The sequence below is a fragment of the Talaromyces stipitatus genome, genomic scaffold (genome assembly GCF_000003125.1).
Source record: "Talaromyces stipitatus ATCC 10500 scf_1105507295549 genomic scaffold, whole genome shotgun sequence".
Classification (NCBI taxonomy): domain Eukaryota; kingdom Fungi; phylum Ascomycota; class Eurotiomycetes; order Eurotiales; family Trichocomaceae; genus Talaromyces; species Talaromyces stipitatus.
Window position 1 is genome coordinate 3,819,637 of NW_002990117.1, and position 21,998 is coordinate 3,841,634.

The 21,998-nt window shown below is 43.5% G+C and overlaps 6 protein-coding genes across 6 annotated transcripts, besides 6 other annotated features; 2 read left to right on the forward strand and 4 right to left on the reverse strand.

Annotated features, from left to right (window-relative positions):
* Positions 1 to 738: 738 nt before the first annotated feature.
* TSTA_022570 (uncharacterized protein) lies at positions 739 to 2,010 on the forward strand (the record flags this gene model as incomplete). Its single annotated transcript, XM_002484392.1, has 3 exons — positions 739 to 964; positions 1,438 to 1,464; positions 1,793 to 2,010. 3 exons carry the CDS (start codon positions 739 to 741, stop codon positions 2,008 to 2,010), a joined length of 471 nt encoding a protein of 156 aa, XP_002484437.1.
* A 2,758-nt stretch (positions 2,011 to 4,768) lies between these two features.
* Positions 4,769 to 4,789: a sequence feature (AT_rich).
* Positions 4,790 to 4,906: 117 nt separating this feature from the next.
* TSTA_022580 (uncharacterized protein) lies at positions 4,907 to 5,776 on the forward strand (the record flags this gene model as incomplete). The annotated part of the gene is made up of 2 exons (XM_002484393.1): positions 4,907 to 4,970; positions 5,025 to 5,776. The coding sequence occupies 2 exons, from the start codon at positions 4,907 to 4,909 to the stop codon at positions 5,774 to 5,776; spliced, it is 816 nt and encodes a 271-aa protein (XP_002484438.1).
* Positions 5,777 to 6,101: 325 nt separating this feature from the next.
* On the reverse strand, positions 6,102 to 7,543 carry TSTA_022590 (uncharacterized protein; the record flags this gene model as incomplete). The annotated part of the gene is made up of 2 exons (XM_002484394.1): positions 6,102 to 6,898; positions 6,932 to 7,543. 2 exons carry the CDS (start codon positions 7,541 to 7,543, stop codon positions 6,224 to 6,226), a joined length of 1,287 nt encoding a protein of 428 aa, XP_002484439.1. The 3' UTR covers positions 6,102 to 6,223.
* Positions 6,522 to 6,692: a microsatellite.
* A 1,636-nt stretch (positions 7,544 to 9,179) lies between the features above and the next one.
* Positions 9,180 to 9,491, reverse strand: TSTA_022600 (uncharacterized protein; the record flags this gene model as incomplete). Its single annotated transcript, XM_002484395.1, has 2 exons — positions 9,180 to 9,286; positions 9,359 to 9,491. The coding sequence occupies 2 exons, from the start codon at positions 9,489 to 9,491 to the stop codon at positions 9,180 to 9,182; spliced, it is 240 nt and encodes a 79-aa protein (XP_002484440.1).
* Positions 9,492 to 15,162: 5,671 nt separating this feature from the next.
* On the reverse strand, positions 15,163 to 16,904 carry TSTA_022610 (uncharacterized protein; the record flags this gene model as incomplete). The annotated part of the gene is made up of 2 exons (XM_002484396.1): positions 16,124 to 16,904; positions 15,163 to 15,751 (listed from the first exon to the last, which is right to left on the reverse strand). The coding sequence occupies exons 1-2, from the start codon at positions 16,828 to 16,830 to the stop codon at positions 15,163 to 15,165; spliced, it is 1,296 nt and encodes a 431-aa protein (XP_002484441.1). The 5' UTR covers positions 16,831 to 16,904.
* Positions 15,280 to 16,803: a mobile genetic element.
* Positions 16,905 to 19,234: 2,330 nt separating the features above from the next.
* TSTA_022620 (ankyrin repeat-containing protein, putative) lies at positions 19,235 to 21,154 on the reverse strand (the record flags this gene model as incomplete). The annotated part of the gene is made up of 3 exons (XM_002484397.1): positions 20,466 to 21,154; positions 19,771 to 20,335; positions 19,235 to 19,569 (listed from the first exon to the last, which is right to left on the reverse strand). The coding sequence occupies exons 1-3, from the start codon at positions 20,790 to 20,792 to the stop codon at positions 19,235 to 19,237; spliced, it is 1,227 nt and encodes a 408-aa protein (XP_002484442.1). The 5' UTR covers positions 20,793 to 21,154.
* Positions 19,721 to 20,434: a mobile genetic element.
* Positions 20,434 to 20,649: a mobile genetic element.
* Positions 20,643 to 20,963: a mobile genetic element.
* Positions 21,155 to 21,998: the final 844 nt, after the last annotated feature.

The following is a 21,998-nucleotide window of genomic DNA, read 5'->3' on the forward strand; positions in this document are numbered from 1 at the left end:
TTCTCCTCGCCAAACATCTGGTCTTATCCTTTTGTTCAAATGTGCTATTACTATTTTTCGCATATCATCATAGCTTCACACGTCTTTTCAATGAGTTCACGGCGACGTCCTGGATACGTTGATGCGAACTTTCCTTGTGGATATCCTCCATGAGCGGTTTGATTTTCATCTTATCGCTAGATGCTAGGACTGTCAAAATCAGATCCAGCAGTTTATTCGGGTTCGGCGTCGTCCGTTGCCAGAGATTGTTATCGCAGATGATCGAGTGAGAGGAACGATCAGCACCTAAGGCATAGGAACTGAAACGTGTATTCTAGATTCTCTTAAGTCAGTTGGCTAATGTGTTTTACTCGGAAGGTAGATCTCGTTCTCACTTTCGTAGTAGACTAGTTACGACCACGCTTTTTGAGATATATCAGATGGTGAATAAGCAGACTCTGACAGCAATGGGAAAGGAGAAAAGACGGCAAATAAATACGTCCGTTAGCGATTTTGGTTGGAACAAAGAAAGCCGAACATGTACCGGGTTGGTTAGGTCGAAGATTCCCCTGGCAGAGTGACTGGCTGCATAATATGAAGATATTATGCGAGTTACGTATGATGTATCACATTGCTATCCGAAAAAGACGCTGGCTTCCAATCATAATCTTTTGAAGTCAATTGCCGTAAATGCGTTGTGAAAGTTCTTCTATATGTGGATCGATATCATTCTCTGGCCTTACTTTCTTTCTTTGTTTGATGCGAGTCACGGTGACCAACGAGAAAAAGTTTAAGCCGTCCAGTACAAAGCTTCCGGAAAAAGCTGCTTTTCGTCGACCAGAGAGACATGTGAGGCGCGCCCCAGCATTCGCACCACTCGATTCTCTGATGCTTAGGTTCCATCAGGAGGCGGAGATGAATCTTCCCGAAGAAGTCATCTATAACGTGAAGGAAAGCGAAGCAAAAGAAGCTCCGGCGACTTCCAGTCGCTCTTATCACAGATGACGGAACTCTCTTTGTTCAATCCACCATTCACCTACCAGAGGGGATCTACAGTGGCATCACACTAGTAAGACTGACCAACCCTCCACAACCCTGGAGAATTCACAGCCGCTCGGAGTTGGAAGATGTTATACAGACGCGACCCAGGCTCTGTCGCCTGCTAAATACACTTAAAGGATTAAGAACTAGGCAATTTGAGGACCAGAATTAAGAAATATTCATATCTAGATTCCTCGCTGTTAAAGATTTACCAAAGACCCGTACCGGAAATAAAATAGAGATACAATATCTGCGTGGTTGAGTTTCATTAATCCTGTTTACATCCGATCAACCATGGCCTCGGGCTTATCTGCCGAAAAATTTCAAGTTAGAGTCTAGGATGTCAAGATCGGCAAAGAGCTGCAGAAACTCAACTTCTACAGTATTGATGGGACTCATCATATGAACAAGAGTTAGGATCTGCAAAGAGCCAAGAGGTGTATGGTATCAACTGGATGAACAACAATGCGCCCAAACACTGAGTTACGATGACGAGGGATCCTTTCCTTTTGTTTCCTCACGGCAGATGAACAAGATAGACATGTTGGTCAATTCTAAATAATTGGGGCCTCCGGTCAGCGCTCGTATGTATTTTCTGTTCTGGCTCGGTAATGACTGATGTTTGCTTGTAAAGAAAGTCCTATTAGATACCTAGCAAAAAGCCTCTCCTTACCATCAACAGTTGGACTACCTTGATAAGAATGAATGTATTTGGGGATAGTTGGAGGAGAATCTGCCTAATATTGTACATGCTCTACTGAAAGGGGAGCAGGCGTTAATGCTCAGGGTGGGTTTTCTGGCAATGCTATCCAGGCTGCATCTGAAGGAGGCTATTCCGACGTGATACAAGCACTGTTGGAGAAAGTGGCTGATGTTAACGCTCAAGGTGGAAGATACTGTAATGCTCTCTGTGCTGCCTTTGAAAAGGGATATCAAGATATTGTACAGATGTTACTGAAAAATGACGCTTATGTCGGTTCAAGAGAATAAAAAATAAAGAACTAATTGATTGTATAAACACATTCAGTCTATACAGATGGTTAATTACAAGCCCTAGTCTTTCTCAGGCTAGGCTTTGCGGAAAGCGCCTGACCTTTCATTCTGATGCAAGGCACTGGTACTGGTACATCTGCACAAGCCACTTATTTAGGTGACTCATCGCTGTGTTTCACAAACTCCTGTTCCCTCGCATAAATAATATCAAAAGAATTTCTGTGATACCTCAAAATGTAGAGCACCTGTACTTTCGCCACATTTTCCCGCGGGTGGACAAGTCTGCGTCCTCGAAGGACAAGGAGTATACTGCTGAAGAAGATGCACTGATAGTCAATCTCAAAGAGTTTGAAGAGCTTTCGTGGCCAAGCATTGCAGCACACTTTCCCAAAAGAACGCAGATGGTCCTGCAGATTCGATACTACACTAAACTGAAAGAAAGCAGCATAAGACCGATTACAAGATCTTCTAAACGCGAAAATTGGTCAAGCGAAGGTTGCTGGAGTAGGATCTCAACTGAATACTGGGAGCTCTCATTACCAATATAACTTGCGAAGGTCACGATGTTCTCCAGACCGTTATGTGCCGGGGTAGTTCGAATATCAAACCTCGAGACACCCAGGGGACGATTTATTGGTTTCATTTCAAGTCTTCTAAAAAGGTCTAGATATGATAATCAATCTACTAAACCCAATTGATGTCGAATACAAGCTATTGTTTAGTCAATAATTGAGTAATTGACACCCAACATTACATAGATAGCGAGATCACCCACTAACTACTTTATTCCAATTCCACATTTGACCAGTCTCCCTCGTATATAAAGGACCAACGTCACAAAACAGAAATGGTGTTAGATTATGAGGTTTCAGACACCACGCTGCTGGTTTGGGACGTGGCAATACATAAAAGGATCGATACCCACAACCTGGGGTGGCAGCAGTCTTCAAAGACAATACACAATGTTTTTCTCGTGGGTCATAACTAGCATTTTGTATATTTCCCTGGCATGTGCTACTCACCACAACCACCGCCACAGAGCGCTTGCACAACCGTCAACTGTAACCCGCGGAGTCTCAGTTGCTATTCCCACGAACCCCAGTTTCAGGGTCCCCATTGATATCAGGATCGATGGGTATGCCACTTCCAAAACTTTATTTAAGCATAGTACTGACTTTTGCAGCCCTATAAGCATAATTGAGATAGGCTCGCCTGGACAAACATTTGACGTTCAGTTTGACACCGCCTTCAATGGGTTGCTGGTTCGATCTACCTGTGAAGATCCCACTAACATAAATGGCAGCCTTGTATATAAAAGCAGCGACTCCAAGTCATAGGGTCACATTTACAATTTCATCTTTGAGAATACATACATGTAAATCTTTGAAGATAATGCCTATGCTATCGCGTTTACTGGCATAGAAATATTCAATGTGGGGGCAAACTCTATTCTAGTATCGCGTTTGGCCAACTTATATTATCTAAATACAAGTGGACAAGCTATTCCCTTTGTGGAACTAGCAAGATTATTGTCGGATTAGTCGGTTTATTCCAGGCCAATCCTGAAGAGTGTTTTACTAGGATCAAAGAAAAGAAGTGACTAGCAAGATTGTATGTATTGAGTTCTGTGTCTGTCTTTCAAGTTTTTTTTTTTAAAGCCGGGTCCTTTATAGACACCTTTGGCGGGGTGATTTGTGAGCTATCAGGAGGGGTAAATATTGGGCTGAAATCTAGGTGCCCAGATATATGCCTAAAGGTGCCTTTTAGACCTGTAAGATTGAACAGTCGATCTTTCTGCCTCGTTTGAAAGCCGGATTATCTGACATAAGATAGGGCTTCTGATTGTTCACTTCCTTTTACTGCCTCCGGATATCCGAATTATCTGACACTGTCTTGCTGGATATCCGGTTTATCTAACAATATCCAGTGCCGAAACGCGCTAGGCTTGATACTCACGTTCCGACAGTTAATGTTGGTTTATAGGGAAGGAACACGAAGACCAATCCCCAAACTGTGGTCTCACGAAGAGGCCTGCTCTGCACGAAGGGAGCACTAATATGGAGTAAAAAAAATGGGTTCAAATTCGTTGCCCCGAAAAAGACTCCGAGGGGTGAAAATAAACTATCTAAATACTATGAGGCTCAAAACCTTACGCCAAACAAGGCCCGGATCATGCCGTCAAACCATTTGATGAGTCTCCCCCATTGAGCTTAATTCGACATTGCTCTCCGTCAAATCTCCATGGGGTGCCATGCCAACAATCGTTATTGGGATTCACCGCGGTTTCAACAGTTAAGCCTATCAGATGCTCTTCACACTCACGAAGAAGCTAGGGAGGCTCATTGAGGACTAACTTTCGAGGAGAACTATCTTGATTATTCTTTAGAGCATCTCCCCAAATTCTTCAGCGCTTACTACAATCCAGGCTGTATGAATGCGGCACAGTCAATGCATTATAGGAAACAGCCTCATGATTCGATGGATACATGTTGACTTTGAATCATGGATATATCCTGCAAAGTGGTATTTAGTCACTTGACGTACTTGCCGCTGCTTTTTCCAATTTTAATGACCCCTGCGAGTGAAGCGGGGTCCAGAATATGTTCCAAGATTTTCCAAGTTTGTATCAAGAGCAGTGACGCTTGCCGTGTTTGCCGCTTGCCCAGCGAGCAAAAGCTCTTTTGGAATCATTGGCGGTTTAATAGGTACTGTGGCTCTACAAGACTGGAGAGCCCTCACTCACCCTGAAACGGCCATTTATATAATTTTTTTTTTACAAAAAGACGAAATGATATTCAGCCCACCAATACATAAATACTAGGTTTATCTTCCCATCCTGCTTGAACACCACAGGACAAAACATAACCTGGATACTTCAATGCTCAGAGCCAGTATGAAATTTTGCTTGTTTCTGTCAGCCCTTGCAAGCATCCGGGCTTTTGCATGGAACTCCGATTGTAGGTACATTTCTATTGACCATGAGGTTACAGTTGGTTGATAAAAACGATTAGCATCAACTGGAGACGATCCATCCTCCATTTCACTCGCACCAAATGGACTGAACTATCAAGACGTCGAATCAGCTTTGGTACTGCCGTTTATTCAACATGAGAAGCGAGACATACGACCCAAATGTAGCCCACGAACCTATGCCGCTACTCAAAAGCGGCATTTCTCTGCTGACACGCAAGCCGCCAACGTCACACTATACCGGAGGACGATGACACTTCCTGATGGCACAGATGCCGCGGCAATGGATAGATTCATGCTAGCTGAAGAAGAGAGTGATTTGTTTGATGCCATCGTCTGGGACAAGGATGTCAACGGGGAGCCAGAGGATATGGCCACGTCTAAGTTTGAGCAGTTCGGGGACAAAGCTTTCAGCCTAGGCACGGGGTTCCTATGCGGTTATACCACACTGGCCATCATCAGTCGAAAGGGAGTTTATACTGGCCACTACTGGGATAGCATCTCATTCAGCCCCGACCAAGCCTGGATAGATGAATACGGGAGTGCCGAAGAGGCTTTCCGTCGGACCGTGATATTAGGTCTAACACAAGGAGTAGGGCGTAATAGGCGCATACCAGAACAAGTATCTTTAAGGAATCAGGCTGGAAAATTTGAGGACAACTATATCCGTGCTTATCTTAGGATTCCAGACACGGACTCAGACCAAAACCCTGAGGGATACCGACCACAGTGGAATGCAATGAGAAATTTGGTCAACAGATTTGTGCCCACGCTCGCCACTGGCGACCGCTAGCGAGAAGTGAAGTATACACCTCTGCGCAATCAAGCCACGGAGTTGGAGACTACCGCACTAGGGAGGCTTCTTTTCAAGTGGGAGGCTTCTTTTCAAGTACGACCCTAATCATAATGGTAGAAGGAAGGCTACTCTTTGGTTTGAACGAGAAGCAACGCCATACCACGATGATAAATGGTGATATGTTTTTGTGGGTCTCCTTCATGTTGATGTTCCAACGGAGATAGTAGTTACTATGAACAGACTAAGTCATCAGATATATGTCACTTCTTACACGAAGATTTAACCCTGAGACAATTCATCCATGGAAGCTTCGAGAGATTTTGAACTGCATTTAGGTCACACGATGCTTTGTTTCATTTTTTATCTGAAAACCCTCCCGTTTTAACGCCATTACCACTATCCGAACACTGGAAAATCAGTTACAGGTCTCTTCTTTGTACCATATCAGGCATTACTGCCAGCGCGGTCAGGATTTCTGCCGGGTGCTGTAGACCGCAAGGGTGCTTTACATGCCTGGATCTTGAAAGTTGTATACTGAGTCGTGGATGCTGCTGATACTGTGGTATGGTGGTCACGGTTATCGTATGCACCGCCGTAGTGGTTGCTGTTTTGGTCGTCGTTGTGGTTTTCCGCGCTGTTTGCTGATGGTTTCCACGGTTTGGGGGAAGTTATGTATATTGTAGACGATGTAGACGATGTAGGAGACGATGTAGGAGATGTAGGCGATGTTGATATGACAGCCTTGCTATTTCCGTTGCCGTTGCCGCTGTTGCCATTGCCGTTGCCATTGTTGTTGTTGCCGTTACCATTGCCATTGCCGTTGTTGCCATTTCCACCGTTGCCACTGCCATTGCCACTGCCATTGCCGTTGCCATTACCGTTGCCATTACCGTTTCCATTACCGTTGCCGCTGAGGATGCCGCCACCGTTGTTATTGCCGCTGCCGATGGGCACCGAAATAGGCACCGAAATGGGAACGGTAACGGGTACTGTAATGACTCCTCCTCCTGGCAGCGTAATGGTCACTACGGGCGCCGTAGAGGTTGCTGTGGTCGCTGTGGTGGTCGACGTAGTGGTTGCACACGTTGGAATGTTGATATTGTTTGTGTCTAGACTCACCTGCCCATTTCTTGCAAGAAGACGTCCTTGGACTTGCGCGCCGGTGTTGGCCGTGATAGAAGTGAGTGCCATAATGGTCCCAATAAAATTACTATTAACTCCCAGAGTCGCTGAGCTACCCACTTGCCAGAAGACATTGCAAGGAGTCCTGGCACAACCAGTCGTGGTAACTGTGGAGCCGGTGGAAGTGATGAGCGTGGATCCTGTTTGGAAGATCCAGACTGCATTCGGGTTTCCTTGACAGTCGAGTGTGAGAGTCCCACTGAGAGCTATTGGTCCATTACTAGCGGTGTTATATACACCAGGAGGAAGTGTTAGACCAACAAGGTCCCCCGTGGGGGTCCCCACAGTAGCAACGGGTCCTTGGCCAGCTGCATCGTTATATGCAATTGTCAAATCAGACTGTGCTTGAAGTGCGACCGCATCACCAGCGTGGGTCGCTCCATTGACAGTACCAGGGGGGAAGCCCGTGATTGCTGTCCCAGGACTGACTCCAAGATCACCGTTAAGCACTGACGGACCTGTGTTTGTCACTGTTTGGCCCCCAAGAACTGCAAAGGACGCAGCAGTCCCGAGGAGAGGCGCCGTCGCTGCATTGATGACGGCAGAGAAGAGAAGGGCAGATACGAGAGGTTTGATGAACATGGTTCTGAACTCCCCTGTGATTATGTTGGCGTTGTAAGTCGGGCTGTGGTATATTCGACTGCTGTATACTGGTCTTTGTATGTTACTGTAAATTGGCGACGCTTGCTACTCATTAAATACTTAAGGCCACGGTTGCCAAGGACACGCTTTGAATGAACCAAGATTCTTCATGTCTATCGATTCTTCGTACAACTACTGTCCCCATGCTTGCTTCGTCCAATCTACTTCCACGCCCTGCATTCTGCTCGCGCTTTACCCTTCAATATCTCTCACGCGTAGACTCTCACGCGTAGACTATGCCTACCATTGCGCTCATTCCATTATTAAGAATTTGATTGATGAAACTACCACTATGCAAGGAACGGGCTACCAAATTCTCTCCGTATTATACCCTTACTGGAGAGGAAACTGCAATCTACTCACAAAATACGAATTGAATATGCAAAAATCTGGGCACCGTTCTTGCTCGGTGGTTGTTTTCAATGTATATATATATGTGTTAGATTGTATGTAACAATCTCTAGCGGTTTATCTCAACGTATCAAATTATGTATGCACAAGATGTGGGAATCCTTGATCCTTGTTGTTCTTGTTCTTGTCTCTAAGTACAGTCCAGGTGGAAGATATCTTTTACCCCCTATTCGGTGGATCCGTGTGTGGCTCGCTATTATTGGCTGACAAATCTCCTCTATCTGATTGGTTGAATCAGCTTAGCTAATCCAACAATATGCCAATTTACCCCTTTATATTAAAATGTGTAATTATTATTGGGCGGTAAAAGGAAGGCTCCACAGGTAATAACTCACGTAGTGGGGTTGCCAAGCCGTCATATTGAAGCTACTAAATCAGCCTCATTCATTCGCAGCATTCTCACATTCTCATGATGTCACCTTTATGGTGGCTTGCATTTCGCCATATTCCCAATGTTTGCTACCTCTGATCGGCTCGTCCAGACTTCGAGACAACGGATGATCATTTCTATATATCGTCCATCGAAAATTCAAGCCGTCTGAGCAACATTCGCAGACTATGACCTGGGGTGTTACAATTTGCAAATACCCCTCTTGACCCACGCGTACCCGCGAATAATTACCAGGAGATACATATCCGCTAGGGCGCATATCAGCATGTCACATAGGTCGTGTCGTAATTCGTCCGGGGATGGTGAGAATGTGGTATTGATGCACGAGGAATTCTCTAAAAGCTGGCACAATTAGACGTAGAGTAGTGGTAGGCAGGACTTCGTCTTTCAGTTGACAGAGCTCAGAGCTGGTTCTTGCAACCTCAGCAGGAGTAGGAATGGATAATGCCAGATATAACAGATCCAAATGACGACGAAGAGTGCTATTGCCAGTCGATCACCCTAAAAAGATAGATGACAGAGATATTAGATGTCCATCACTTGGAAGACTTTGGAGCTTGCAGCATAAAAGCTCTTCTCGGAAGACCCTACGGCGTTCTACTATCTCTTCTTGGCGACTTTGAGGCATGACGATGACCAAGATTCTCCGAGATGAAAAGACTAATTTCTTCCAGGGTGGCATCGCTTCGAACCATTTTCATGAACCTCTGCGCTTGTTGCCCGTCTGTGTTTCGAATTACTTTAACAGATCGTCGATCATACTGCAGTAACAGTCTAGCTCCGCAGCCGCTTTTTTGGCGAGTACACGCCGACGCTGACCCAGCGACTCGTCATAAATGCATTCCCTGTGGAGCGTGCGACAATTGTCACATGTAAAGGTTCTGAGCACTTAACATTACGCGAGTCAGTCACATCATATTGGGCTTATTGCGACGAATAATTAGCTAACACACCTTTCGTTTCGACTTTTTGCACATCCACGGCCCTCACTAGCAGCCCATGAGCCGTCTCACAGCTGAAAAATTCATCCTTGACTGGGCTGGTGGACCGTGCTATTATTACATTAGATGTTTCTATTCTCTCCATTCCCTCATAATTAATGCTTCAGAGAGTACACCTATAAGATATACTCTTAAGATTTGAGGAAGCTTATTATATAGTACAATTTTCTGCTTATACTGGTAGTTAGGGGATGTCTTTCTTGCGTTGAACCTTACATCCATCTCACCACATTCTGAGTGTCTACCTTTTAACTAAATATTACGTCTTGGGTAGTCCCTATAGACTTGTGTGTATTGCAGTAGAGAAAGACACAGCTGGAGCTCGCATATCTTCTCCTCATTGGGCATGATATAGGATACAATGAATTATAACATCTACCTGGCTACCGTGGCGGATGGAATTTGGAACTCTATTGAGTGCATTCCACTTTCTTAAGAGTGCGAGTTTCTAGCTAATTGGATGGAAGCGTCCTCCTATGTCAATGAATATACCAGGCTTCGTCATACGTAGCTCAATGAGGATTGAACTAGTTACATGAAGATTTTAGCGGTGCAAGGATTATATGAGTTAGATCGAGTATTGCCTCTTTCTATCCATCTAAAGTCATTCTGAGGGTCTCAGATTGTCTTATTACCAATCATACTTGAAGGAAGGTTAATTTGAAGTCCCATCCAAATTAGTATTCTACGACTAACTAATATTAGGCATTCCATTGATTAATATTCAGGCGGGTAGAGCGCATGAATTGATTTCTAACGGTGATATCCAAATATAACTATGAAACTATACAGGAGGGTGGCTTCCTATATCCACTGAGCTGAAAAGCTAGCTTTAAAGAAAGAGCCTGTGGTATTCTGCTAGTGTTGCATCTAGGACATTTCTATCTCTATGTTGTTATCTATCAACAGGGCAATTCTGTCTATGAGACTGCGCTTTACAAGGGTGGAGGAACTCGCCCGTCACCTTACTGGAGCTCTGTCTCGTCGTCTTGGTGGAAAATTACAAAGCGAAAGACGAGCTTGTTAAATCAAGGGCCTTCTACACTACGCCACGGTTGCATTTAGTATGCTCATAGATCCACTAATTTAGGATCCATCACCATACCCTTCAGCTATAATGTGAAGGTCCAGTGTTTAAGGCTATACTAGGATTATAGAACCTAATTCTTGATCTTTACGTAATCCTAGTTGGATCTCTCTATCAATAAGAAAAATCCCACAATCAGAACTATATTGCTAGTAACTACTGACCAAAATAGCTTCCACTACTGCTGGGTACAATAGGGTAGTCAATAGAACATCCTGATTGGGCTGAACCGCGCGACATATTGATTTGGAATAATCTAGATTGGTCTCCTTCCTATTCAAGGAATTACCCAGCCTGTCCATGCAGATTTGGTGACAGACCCTAGGGAAGCTAGTCTTACAAGTTGGGTTTGTTTCTTTCCTATCTTTCCTATTATGGGATTACCAAAATCGGTAAAAATTGACGTTTATAATATTGATTCAAGCCTTTCCCAGGTTTCCTATATAAATCCCAGTGAGGCCACCAGAGAATACAGCAAAATCTTATTATCATAAGTAACCAGCCTCTTCCGTTATTCAGCTCTCTTATGCAACTCCAGCTATGGCAGACATCTCCCTTAACAATATGGTCATATACTAGTATCGTGAGCCTAGAAAGCTATCTAAGTTATCAGCAATCCCTCATGGGATATCTTCATTTCAATCGCATATGATTTCTTCTATGTCTTATCCTCTCACTACCTGCCCCTATACATCGACTGTGCAGCCCACATCTCCAAGCCTTCTTATTAAAGAGAACCCTTCTTCTATTCCTTATATCTACCTTACAACGGTGTATACTCAAACTTAATCCAATGATTTGCATTAGCCGGCAGCAGCTATATCTATTAATTCCAAGGAACATAGTGTCTGTAACACCACAATTTATCAGAATGAATCCCAGAATAAATCTTAGAATAGTAAAAGTGACCTCCTTAAATGCTAGTATACTGAACCTAACAATGTCTTTCCAGTAGATAAGAGATCTTGCAATAACTACTATATCAATGGAGAGAAGAACATAGCTAGACTTATAAATAACATGGAAATACTAACAGCTAAAGAATTAGCGGCAGTATGATCTTCAGAATTGAATGCTCCATTCTATTATTCTAACTGTGAGCAACACAGTAGCACTATTCTAGAGAGTCCAATATGGAAGATGCCACCTGATATTGCAAATAAATCTACCGTCCTAACCAAATGGCCTAGTGGGAACTCTATTGATTAAGTATCAATTAGTCCTATTAACACTATTCTAATCATTGACCCAATATGCCTTTGCAATCCAACTATCACTATCCTGGAGGACAACGATAGTCAGCTAATTATACATCAAATCCCTCCAACCAATGGAATTATAGCGATCGATTTTGCACCAATCCAATTCCAGCAGATTGATAGCTGAACGTCAGGATTAGTAAGAAAGCATTATTTAAATAAGTCACAACTAAAGCAATCTACTTCAGCAAGAGCAATATCTGAACATCTATTAATTACAGACCCTACTTAAAATCTCTAATCCAGCAACATACCCCATACCCTTTAGCACTCATGTTGTTTAACCTTAGCCCAGAGCACAGAAAGCAATAATTTAGAGGATAGTAACTACCATGAGCACAGTCATGCAGAAGACTAGATAATAAACCTCAAGTCAGAATCTCGTCCGGCAAAAAGATAGAAGTGGGCTGACGCTGGCACACATCCTTATTACTAGTATTAAAGAAGACTACAGGAACAAGATCATTCAACAGCATCATTACAGAGTCAGCCAAGTCTAGAATCCATGGTATAGAATTTAACCAATCCAGAGACAATCCACATTGATGGTCATCTTCTCTGTAAAGTGTCCCTGGGCCAAGCTGGGTATTGCTGCTAGTTTACAGAGGATCAAGGCTCAACCGCTCTTAGCCCTGCCTTGTCTGATTATTTGGCCTCATTTTAGAAGCAGGCTAACAAGCAGGATTAGTAGACCAGCATGTCTGACCTTCAAGTTATTAACATTGAAGGCTTATTCACTTAGGAACTCAAGCCTTGTAGGTATACATGGAGCTATTCATTTAAAGAGAGATATACACCTCCACAGAATGACAAATTATCTCACGAAGAACACTTAACCCCAGGTGAAGATAGCTTTATGGAAGACAACGAACTGTCCCACCTTATAGAAATATCTATATCATCAAAAGGCAACGAGTACACTCTCGAAGAAGACAAACTGATAATACATCTTAAAGAGATCAAAAAGCTTCCATGGTCATGTATAGCGGCACATTTTCGTGGAAGAACGAAAAGCACTCTTCAAGTACGATACTGCACGGCTTTAAAGGATAAATAGCATAAGAGTTAGACAAAAGGTCGCAGGAAACCGAGAACTAGCCAACCAAGGGTTGCTGCAGAAAAATCTCTACAAGATATTGAGAATTCAACTCCCAGTCGCCAATATAGCCTACGGCAGTCACAACAATTTCCAGATCGTTATGTTCCAGTATAGAGTTCCAGGATATAAGCCTGTGTGAATGCATATCATGTTCATCCAATTCGTAGGGCGACCCTAGTATAGTCTTAGCGATGGAGTGTAATATCCTTTTTATATAGTAGAGATAGTTCGCATGTCAATGCTGTGAGTTTAGAGAGCTATATAGCAATTATGTCAACTACCGAGCTATGCTAGCAAATTCATTACTTCTTCTACTTAACTACCTAGTATTATCGCTGCGAATTGTATTATTAGAGACTAGTTTGACACATCTTAATCTTGCTATTGAGGTCTGGCTTTTCAATAGATTCAACACTTTCACCGATAAACAGTATTAGAGCATCGGAGTCGCGACAAGTATGTTCTAAATCTAGTAGATATATGCTCCATATAATTTCCATGATGGGCCATCTTCTGTTTTTAAAACTCTAGATATATAGACTGGAACTGCAGCCAGTCTACATAACATTCCCTCATATCCAATATCCTTCACATGGTTTCTACACTTAATAAATGTAAAGAATATTATAAGTATGCAGCTTCTTATTGTTGACTTCCTTCTTAACATCAGTAGCCAGACACCGAACATCTTCCAGTGAGAAATCTAATACTCAACAGAAGGGAGCTAAGCTGAGTGTTTCTACACTTTCTAAAATCGCGAGGTTATACTATCTGCCCACCTCTTTTTCATGCTCATCTATATACCAAGGATTCATAGGTAACCCGACTACTTGATAATCAATGTTGATAAACTCCTAGTTTTCCAAGATAGATACTGTTTCTTTAATGCTATGGCTAATAGGTCGCTACGACATCTCTATGGCCTTTTGAAGCCACTGGTATCACTTATACATAGATGTATGCTCCAAAGAGCTATCCTCACATTGGGGTGCGAAGTCAATCTCAACTTATTCAAACCAGCCACCCGGTTATAGATACATGAATATTCTGTAATATAACAAAGACCAACTGCTTATACTGCCACAACCTATTTACATATGGATCACATCCCAATAATCTTCATCTAGGGTCCATTGATCCTCAAAGTCACAGGGCGCATAGAAGTCACAATTTAGAGGACAGTTAAGTGGTTAAATCTTTGCAAGATCCACTCCGATCACAAAAGCCTCTGGATATTTATTAGCGACATCGATAGCCCATATTCCAGTGCCACAGCCAAGATCGAGCACTCGTGCATTGAAGGGATGAGGAGCATATAGCAACCTATCGCCTATCCTGGCTTCAGTAATAACTTTGTGTAGCAAATCAAGGCGATCCTGTTCTTGCTCATCATACAGCCACATATAGATTGCTCTACGATATCCATGGTATGTTTGTCCATTCTCTACATGCAGTGGGTATCATTCAGGAAGACTTTTCTCAGGTTATGCTATTAGTAATCAGCAAAAACTCTAAATAACAATTTTGATAGTAGGGTTATATATACATAGTTGCAAGAGTAACTCAATATTTTATCCTCCATTACAGATGAGCTTCCAGTGGAGAAATTCATGCGTAACGAGGAGAGGAAAAGTGATGTTCAAGATCGTCTAGAATTATTTGTCCAAAATAAGGCCAATGAGAAAGCTGATTTATTATACTGGTGCATAACTGAATGCAGGCTACCTGTGCCTTGCATGTAACCAAGTGAAAATAATAGGCTGTGGGAAATATCGGCGTTTCGTTGGTTTATTGGCTATCCCGGATATGGTGATGGCAGCACATAAATCCTTTCCAAGGCTCTTATTGGATATCAACCTCTCCTCGATATAAGGATTTGCCAAGGGAGTCCCCTTACTAAATTAGCGCGCACAGCCTTGCACTATATTATGTATGGCAGCCTATGCCAGAGATTTCTTTTATAACTATGTGACCTATCAGCCACGGACTAACTAATATCCGCGCAGGTGTAGTCCTCGTACGGCATCCTCAACTCAAAACGGCAAATAAAGACCAGGATCCCAGGTCACGTTACCTTCGCGCGTGCCGATGCAAGATTTTTTTTATTGCTCCAGAGAATGTTGCTTCCACTGGTGGCTCAACTGCAAAAACGGTGCATATTTTTACTCATTTCAATTAATCAACGTGTATCAACTTAGTTAACGTGTTTCACGGGTAAACGGCGCACCCGGGTAAGTGGCACAGCCGCATCCCACTTGGTTCAAAGAACTCGTACAATTTATATGCAAACAGTGAATAAATTAATATTTACCTATGTAGATATATTTGGACAGCGATTGCGCTTATGCCCTATTTCCCAGCAATTACTACACCTTGGTAGGGCCCGTTGAGCTGGCTGCAAAGGCGCGCTCCCGTTGGGTGGAGGAGGGGGTTGAGCCTCTTCAGGAAGCTCCTGAGCAAGCTCTCGGCCTTCAGCGACTGTCAAAATACCATCGGCTTGTAGGGCTTTTGTACGGCGAGTGCGGCGCTTCTGTAAAATATCATTTGCTTCGCGTAGGTTATGGTTCTCCCTAGCTAAAATGGCAGCTTGGTGCATCACTACAAGGGATCCCTTGATCAACTGGTTAAAAGCCGGACACGATGGCGAATTGCTGTCTAAATCTCCCATATTGAGAGATCTCTTGACAGATTTGGCCTGTTTTTCTAGCGTACGGGCATTGTAAGGCGTTTTTGGGCTCCAGGTGCTGCTGCTTGACGTGCTAGGGCGAATTGAGGCTGGAGTAGCCTCCCGGACAGCAATTTGCAACTGAGATAGGACTTTTTGTAGATTATATGGCACAATCCCAGTGTGTGAAAAGCCGCTCTTAATATTTTGTGTGGTATAAGTTTGGATCCGTACGCTGTAAAGCATATCTAAGAAATCCAGCTTATCAACATGGTAAATCCCAATCCGAATCCGGCTCTCAACGGCGGCCCCGTACAAGCGCTTCAACACTGAAAACACCCCTACATCTAGAGGCTGAAGAAGATGAGATGAATGAGGAGGCATGCAACATGCAATAATATTATTATTTTTACATGCCTGATCAAATCCCGGTGTTAAATGGCTGCTATGGCCATCAAGTATCAAAAGCCGATAGGTACCAACTGTGAGAGGCCTCGTTTTTGGCTCAAATATCCTTTCTAGCCACTGTAAGCCGATTTCATCAGATGTTCAGCCATTTGGAGAGTGCGTAATTGACCAATCAGGGGGAAGCTTTGGGCTTGTATACCACTCAGCTCTGTTGGTGCCGGATTTGAATATAATCAGGGGAGGCACCACAGTGCCGGTGCTTCCAACGCACTCAACAACAGTAACCCATTCACGATTTCCTGGCTGAATGAGGCTAGGTTTTCCTGAACGATCTGAGCTGCATATAACTTTTGCTGTAGAAGAGATCCCCATGGCGAACCCTGTCTCGTCAAAGTTGTATATATCTTCATCGGCAATCCCATATTCCTCTTTGAGCTGCTTAATCTCCTCAAAAAAGCCACCAATAACGACTGGATCTTCACAAAGAGCTCTAGAATAGGATAATCGGCGTGCGAATTTAGCCTTGAGATCCGGTTGTCGCTTAAGAAAGGTTGTTACCCAATTCTTACCAACCTTCTCAGGTATTTTGGTAGGATCTCTTTGAGCTAGCAAAATATTTGCCATTTCATGGAGCATATGCTGCCTAGGCGGAACGCCACGGCGCTCTAGTGAGAAGACCCAACCCCGGAGTACAGCTTCTTCTGTAGGGGTCATCTTTCTGCGTGTAATACCGGCATTATGCGCTGGAACTGAGCCCTTCAGGCGCCTTCGCAGTGTTGTTAAAGATACGTCAAAAGTGCGTGCGGCGTCGCGTAATTTCGTGATTTTTTCGTTATTTAGCGCATCAATAGCAAGAGAAAGCCTCCCTTCATAGCTAGGATCATTTTTCGTACGCGATTTAACCATTTTTTAATGCTGTTGGTTCTGCGGAAAGTTGTTGCTAGAAATCCGGATGGAATTTTGATGTGGTGTGCCACTTACCCGGGTGCGCCGCTTACCCGTGAAACACGTTAACTTCTCCATTCTCGGTCAATGACAGCACGTTTCAGATCAGCGGCGTCCTCCTGTTGGGAGTACTATGTATCTCCATTCATAATCGCTAAATGTTCTCATTCAGGGTCAGTGAATATTCCCGTTTCGTTGTCAGTCACTGTTTCCGTTTGGTGTCAGTGTGCGTTCCCATTTGGTGTCAGTGTGCGTTCCCATTTGGTGTCAGTGGTGTTCCCGTTTGGTGTCAGTGGTGTTCCTGTTTGGTGTCAGTGTTGTGTTCCCGTTTGGTGTCAGCACGTTCTCGTTCGGTGTCAGTAAGTGTTTCCGTTCGGGATGGATATCCCGTTTGAGGTCAAGTAGATGTTCTTGTTTGGGTGTCACTAGACAATCTTGCTCGGAATGAGCTTGTTTGGAATATATACGTGGTCCAACATGGAAGTAAAAAGTCATGGAAATAATTGTTTTTTTTTTCTGCAGTCTTAGTGCCAGGCGCTCCCATTTGATGCCAGTCAGTAATCCCGTTTAGGTTTAGTATATGATCCATTTCGTGTCAGTAAGCGTTCCCATTGTATCTCAGTTAGATCCCCTTTGGTAGGTTACTGGGTATTCCCATTGAAATCATTGGGTGTCCCCCTGGACTCATTTACAGTCCACTGAGTAACACGACTTTGAAATGACTCAAACCCGTTTTTCTACAGTCCATGTGCAATGGTTGTCTTATGGCTGCTTATCAACTATATATATAGGTACCTCACTTAGAGACACGCTTATCCCACATGAACTTCAATAGAGCAAGGCACAATAAAGTTGGACTCAATTATCCTTTGCATACTCTTTACAGTAGTCAGTGGGCTGTGCTTCTATCATTGAGTTTCTTCATCTCTTGCTGACCATCTCTCTAGATAGGCGTTGTCCAAGGCGCTTCTCTTATATATGATGCTAATCTTAACAAACTGGTAAGTCCACCTACCCTACGCCAAATACTTTAAGCAATAGCTGACAGCAAAGGTGTTGAACACGACTACCTTCCTGGCGAAACACCACCGTCATGATTGGAGTCTTCTCCCAAGAGTATCTGTAAGTAACATCGAACTTAGTTGTAATAAAGCTAATGAGCACACGTCTTTAGGATGCTGAGCCAATGTGCTCTCTTCAATATGGTCTAGCCCATGTTAATGAGACAGTCTCCAACATTGGCCATCTCTCCAATGTTGCCAATGTTACGTGCAGCGTGCCCACAGCTACTTGTGCGCGTGTATCCCATGAAGGGAGATCCTCAATTTTCTTCTGTAACTTTGTATGTATAAGACTGTCAAAGCTCATATCCAGATTATTGATATAAGCGTACAGGAAAGCCAGGACATTAACACAAGATGTGGAAATCTAATTCAACCCGCAAAGCAGGTCTCCGGCGCCTGTACTATAGGCAACAGCTATACCTATGATTATGTTGCCAGAAGCATGGTTGACGGGTCTAAAAGCTTCCCATATTTAGTGGTTATTGGTGATGATTATGCTTTTGCGCCCTAGTCAAAGCCGGAGTGAACTCAATGGTAAAGCATACTGAGGTTTGGACGTTTCAGAGTAAAGAACTAGTAAGAATGGTTTAGCATATGACAGCCATAAGTTTAGTGCAAGGGGTCGATTGACGGTAGATTTCTATTCGGCCATCTCGACAGAAAGGCCATTCTACGGTTAGATCGCGAAAATTCTCACCGGAAGAAGATGCGTTTATCGTTGAATTGAAAAGCAAGAATTTCAGCTGGGGCATGATTGAGGATCAATTTGCGCAACAATTTTCATACCGGAGCCCATCGTCATTGCAGGTGCACTATTGCACTGAACTGAGAAAGTTGAAAGAATAGACTCAGATTTCTTCAATAGATCCTGTAGCCATGAGTAATGGAATGTCAGTTATCTCCAACGAAGGAAATAGAAGATCCAATTTCCAGTAGTAAGAGAATCTAGTATACTTGGCTTGACAAGAATCACAAATCGAAAGCCCTTCGAGATGCCATGTGTCATTATTGATTATGTTGTTCTCTTGGCTAAATCGTTGAGATTGGCATCTCAATAGGTTTTTTGCTAAATTATACGACATCTAGTGACTTGAAGTTCAGTGAAGAGGACTGTAGATGTATGTCGATTCATTTCTTAGCAAGGCTTATACAAGGGACTCAGCATACTCTCCAGAGTCAGCTATTCTCGAATGGATGATAATTATGTGGAGCGTCATTATGATATAGCTAATCTGAAAATGATATACTGAACGATATTACGCGACAGATATATGCACTTTTCTTGCAGTACCTGTTTATTCTCACGATTCAGCAAAAGCAGTCTGCAGAGCATTGCTATAGTATCCACCTTGGGCATTGACATCGGCTCCATTCTCGAGTAGCCGCTGAACGATCTTAAGATGTCCTCCTTCGACAGCAACCTGGAGAGCATTGCCATATAATCCACCCTGAGCGTTGACATCGGCTCCCTTCTCTAGCAGCCGCTCAACAATCTCCAGACGTCCTCCTTCGACAGCAGCCTGGAGAGCATTGCCAAATTCTCCACCCTGAGTATTGACATCGGCACCCTTCTCGAGTAGCCAATGAACTAACGTAATCGGACACCGAGCGGGCCAGTTCCCTCCGAAAACGCACTCTATACGAATTTCAAGCTTGAATTTCTAACCCACATACAAAATATATACAATTTTCTAAGTAGTAGTACAATTTGGGCATCGATTGATTCTATGCCCGACAATCCCACATCCACTGCATTTCGGTGGCGCTCGTAGGCGTGGTTGAGAGGCCTGAGGTTCGGATTCGACTGGTGCAGCCGGAAGAGGTTGAGAGGCCTCACCTCGACTAGTTATTAGTTCCTGGGCTTCCTGCGCTGTAAGAGATCCTTGATGAGATATTTGTGCTCTAGATCGTTTACGTTTTTGCTTCTCCTTCTCATTTGCAGCCCGTAAATCATGCACCTCTTTCTGTATAATCAGAAGCTCATTCCTGCTCATTTCGTATGCTTTGGACAGCCGGTTTATCGCTTGATCAACCACCTCAAATGGACCTGTTGTAGGCTCATTTATCTTCTTTATTGTTGCCGTCTGACGATTGAATTGACGTGGATTTTGAGGTGTTTGCTGGCAAGAGGATTGTGAATTACTTGATCGACTGGGAGGTGGTGTTGGAGTGCGAAGTTCAACTGTAAGCTTTTGATAAACACGATCTGGATCAAATGGCACCAATTCAGTTGCCTTGAAGCCATTCTGAATATTTTCGGCTTTATACGCCATTGTACGAGCCTCTGGAAAAGCCGTAAGGAAGTCATATTTATCAATATGATTGAATCCAAGCCGTACACGTTGCTCAACAAGGCGTCCATATTGTCGTTTGAGAACAGCAAAACAATTCACATCGAGAGGCTATAAGAGATGCGAGGAATGAGGTGGCATACACACTGGTATACTATTATTTTCAGTGCATATTTGATCAAATTGAGGTGTCAAATGGCTTCCATGGCAAGAATAAGCATCCGATATCTCCCCTTCGTACGGCTTGTCGTAAGAGGAATAAAGTATTTTTGAAGCCATCGTATTCCAATCTCATCTGTTGTCCAGCCATTTTTACTAATATCAAGTCTCCAATCTTGTGGAAGAGTCTCAAACCAGCCTTGTTGATAAAAGGTTGTTGCTTTGAAGATAACGTATGAGGGCAAAGCCCATCCAGTGGAATTAACTTAATATCCTCACATTTTGCTCTCTCGTAGTTATATCTTCGTGAAAACCGTAGTTTGACTTCCGGATGTCTGTCAACAAATCGATAGACCCATCTTTCACTGACATGTTTATTGCCATGCTGGGAAAGAAACAGATCCGCCATATCTTGTACGAGAGATGGCCGGGGAGGTAATCCACGTTTATCAAGGTCAAGAATCCATTTTAGAAGAGATTACTCCTCATATTCAGTCAATATATGACTATTGGCGCGTTTTTCACCTCGATATTGGATACCAGCAAGTCGGCGTTGGAGAGTTGTACGTGAAACATTATAGATCGAATTCTTCTATTTTTTAAATTGGATATAGCAAGTAGTATCTTGCCCTCTTGACTGCTGGAATTTTGTATGCTTCTTGTACATATTGGTGGCATGATGGCGTGTTGAAAGCTGGTGTATAGAAATATTTTGATGCGCTTGAGGGAACTGGCCCGTTCGGTGTCATGGCCCGCTCGGTGTCCGATTACGTTATCTCAAAATGTCCCTGCACACAAGCCCATTGTAATGCATTCGTTCCCCATCTATCAACCTGATCAATGTCCCCTAGCTCATTCACAGTAATCAGACTCAGTATTTCCAGATGGCCATTGACCACATATCCGTACTTCCTCTTTCTCTTCGGCATCTCAAAACCAAAGAGAAACCCCATTAGCTATTCAGCTCGTGAAATTTTCACCAACTCAGCCCATGACCGAAGCGTTCTGAGCCAGCTTGACGGCGAGTAACTAGGATCAGGTCGAAGACTAATCCGTTGAATGAGCTCTATCTAATACGTAAGGACGATAGAGGACAAAGGGACGCAAATGCTTCCTTCATCAATGATTGGGTACGTACAGTCGTATGTATGATTCACCATTTCGCCGAGGAGGTAGAAACCGGTCTACAATTCCTGGAATCCAAGAATGACCCACCATCAGTCTTCTTGAAGCGTACTGGCATAACCTGATAGCGAGCCGTTTCTACCGACCCGCCTCACCTTGTGATTCCTCCTGATATATGATTGGTTGTAGCGTCGCAGTCAGTGTCCAGATTTCGGCATCCCAGGATGCTAAAATACTTGATAGTCTGACTTTTTGTTCTGTTTTTCTTTTACTTCTCCACAGTCATGGAGTTATATTCTGGTTCCAACTGTGTGAGAATTGACCATAAACTCTCGACAACAACACTAGCCTTCTCACCGGATGGTGAAGTTTTTATAAGAAATAGAAGAACGATAGGTTCCTATCCTTCCATTGCAGTTAGTGATTCCCAAACACAATGTTTGAGCACTGTGGTAGCAGTCGAAGGCCACTGGATTGGGTATAATGGACG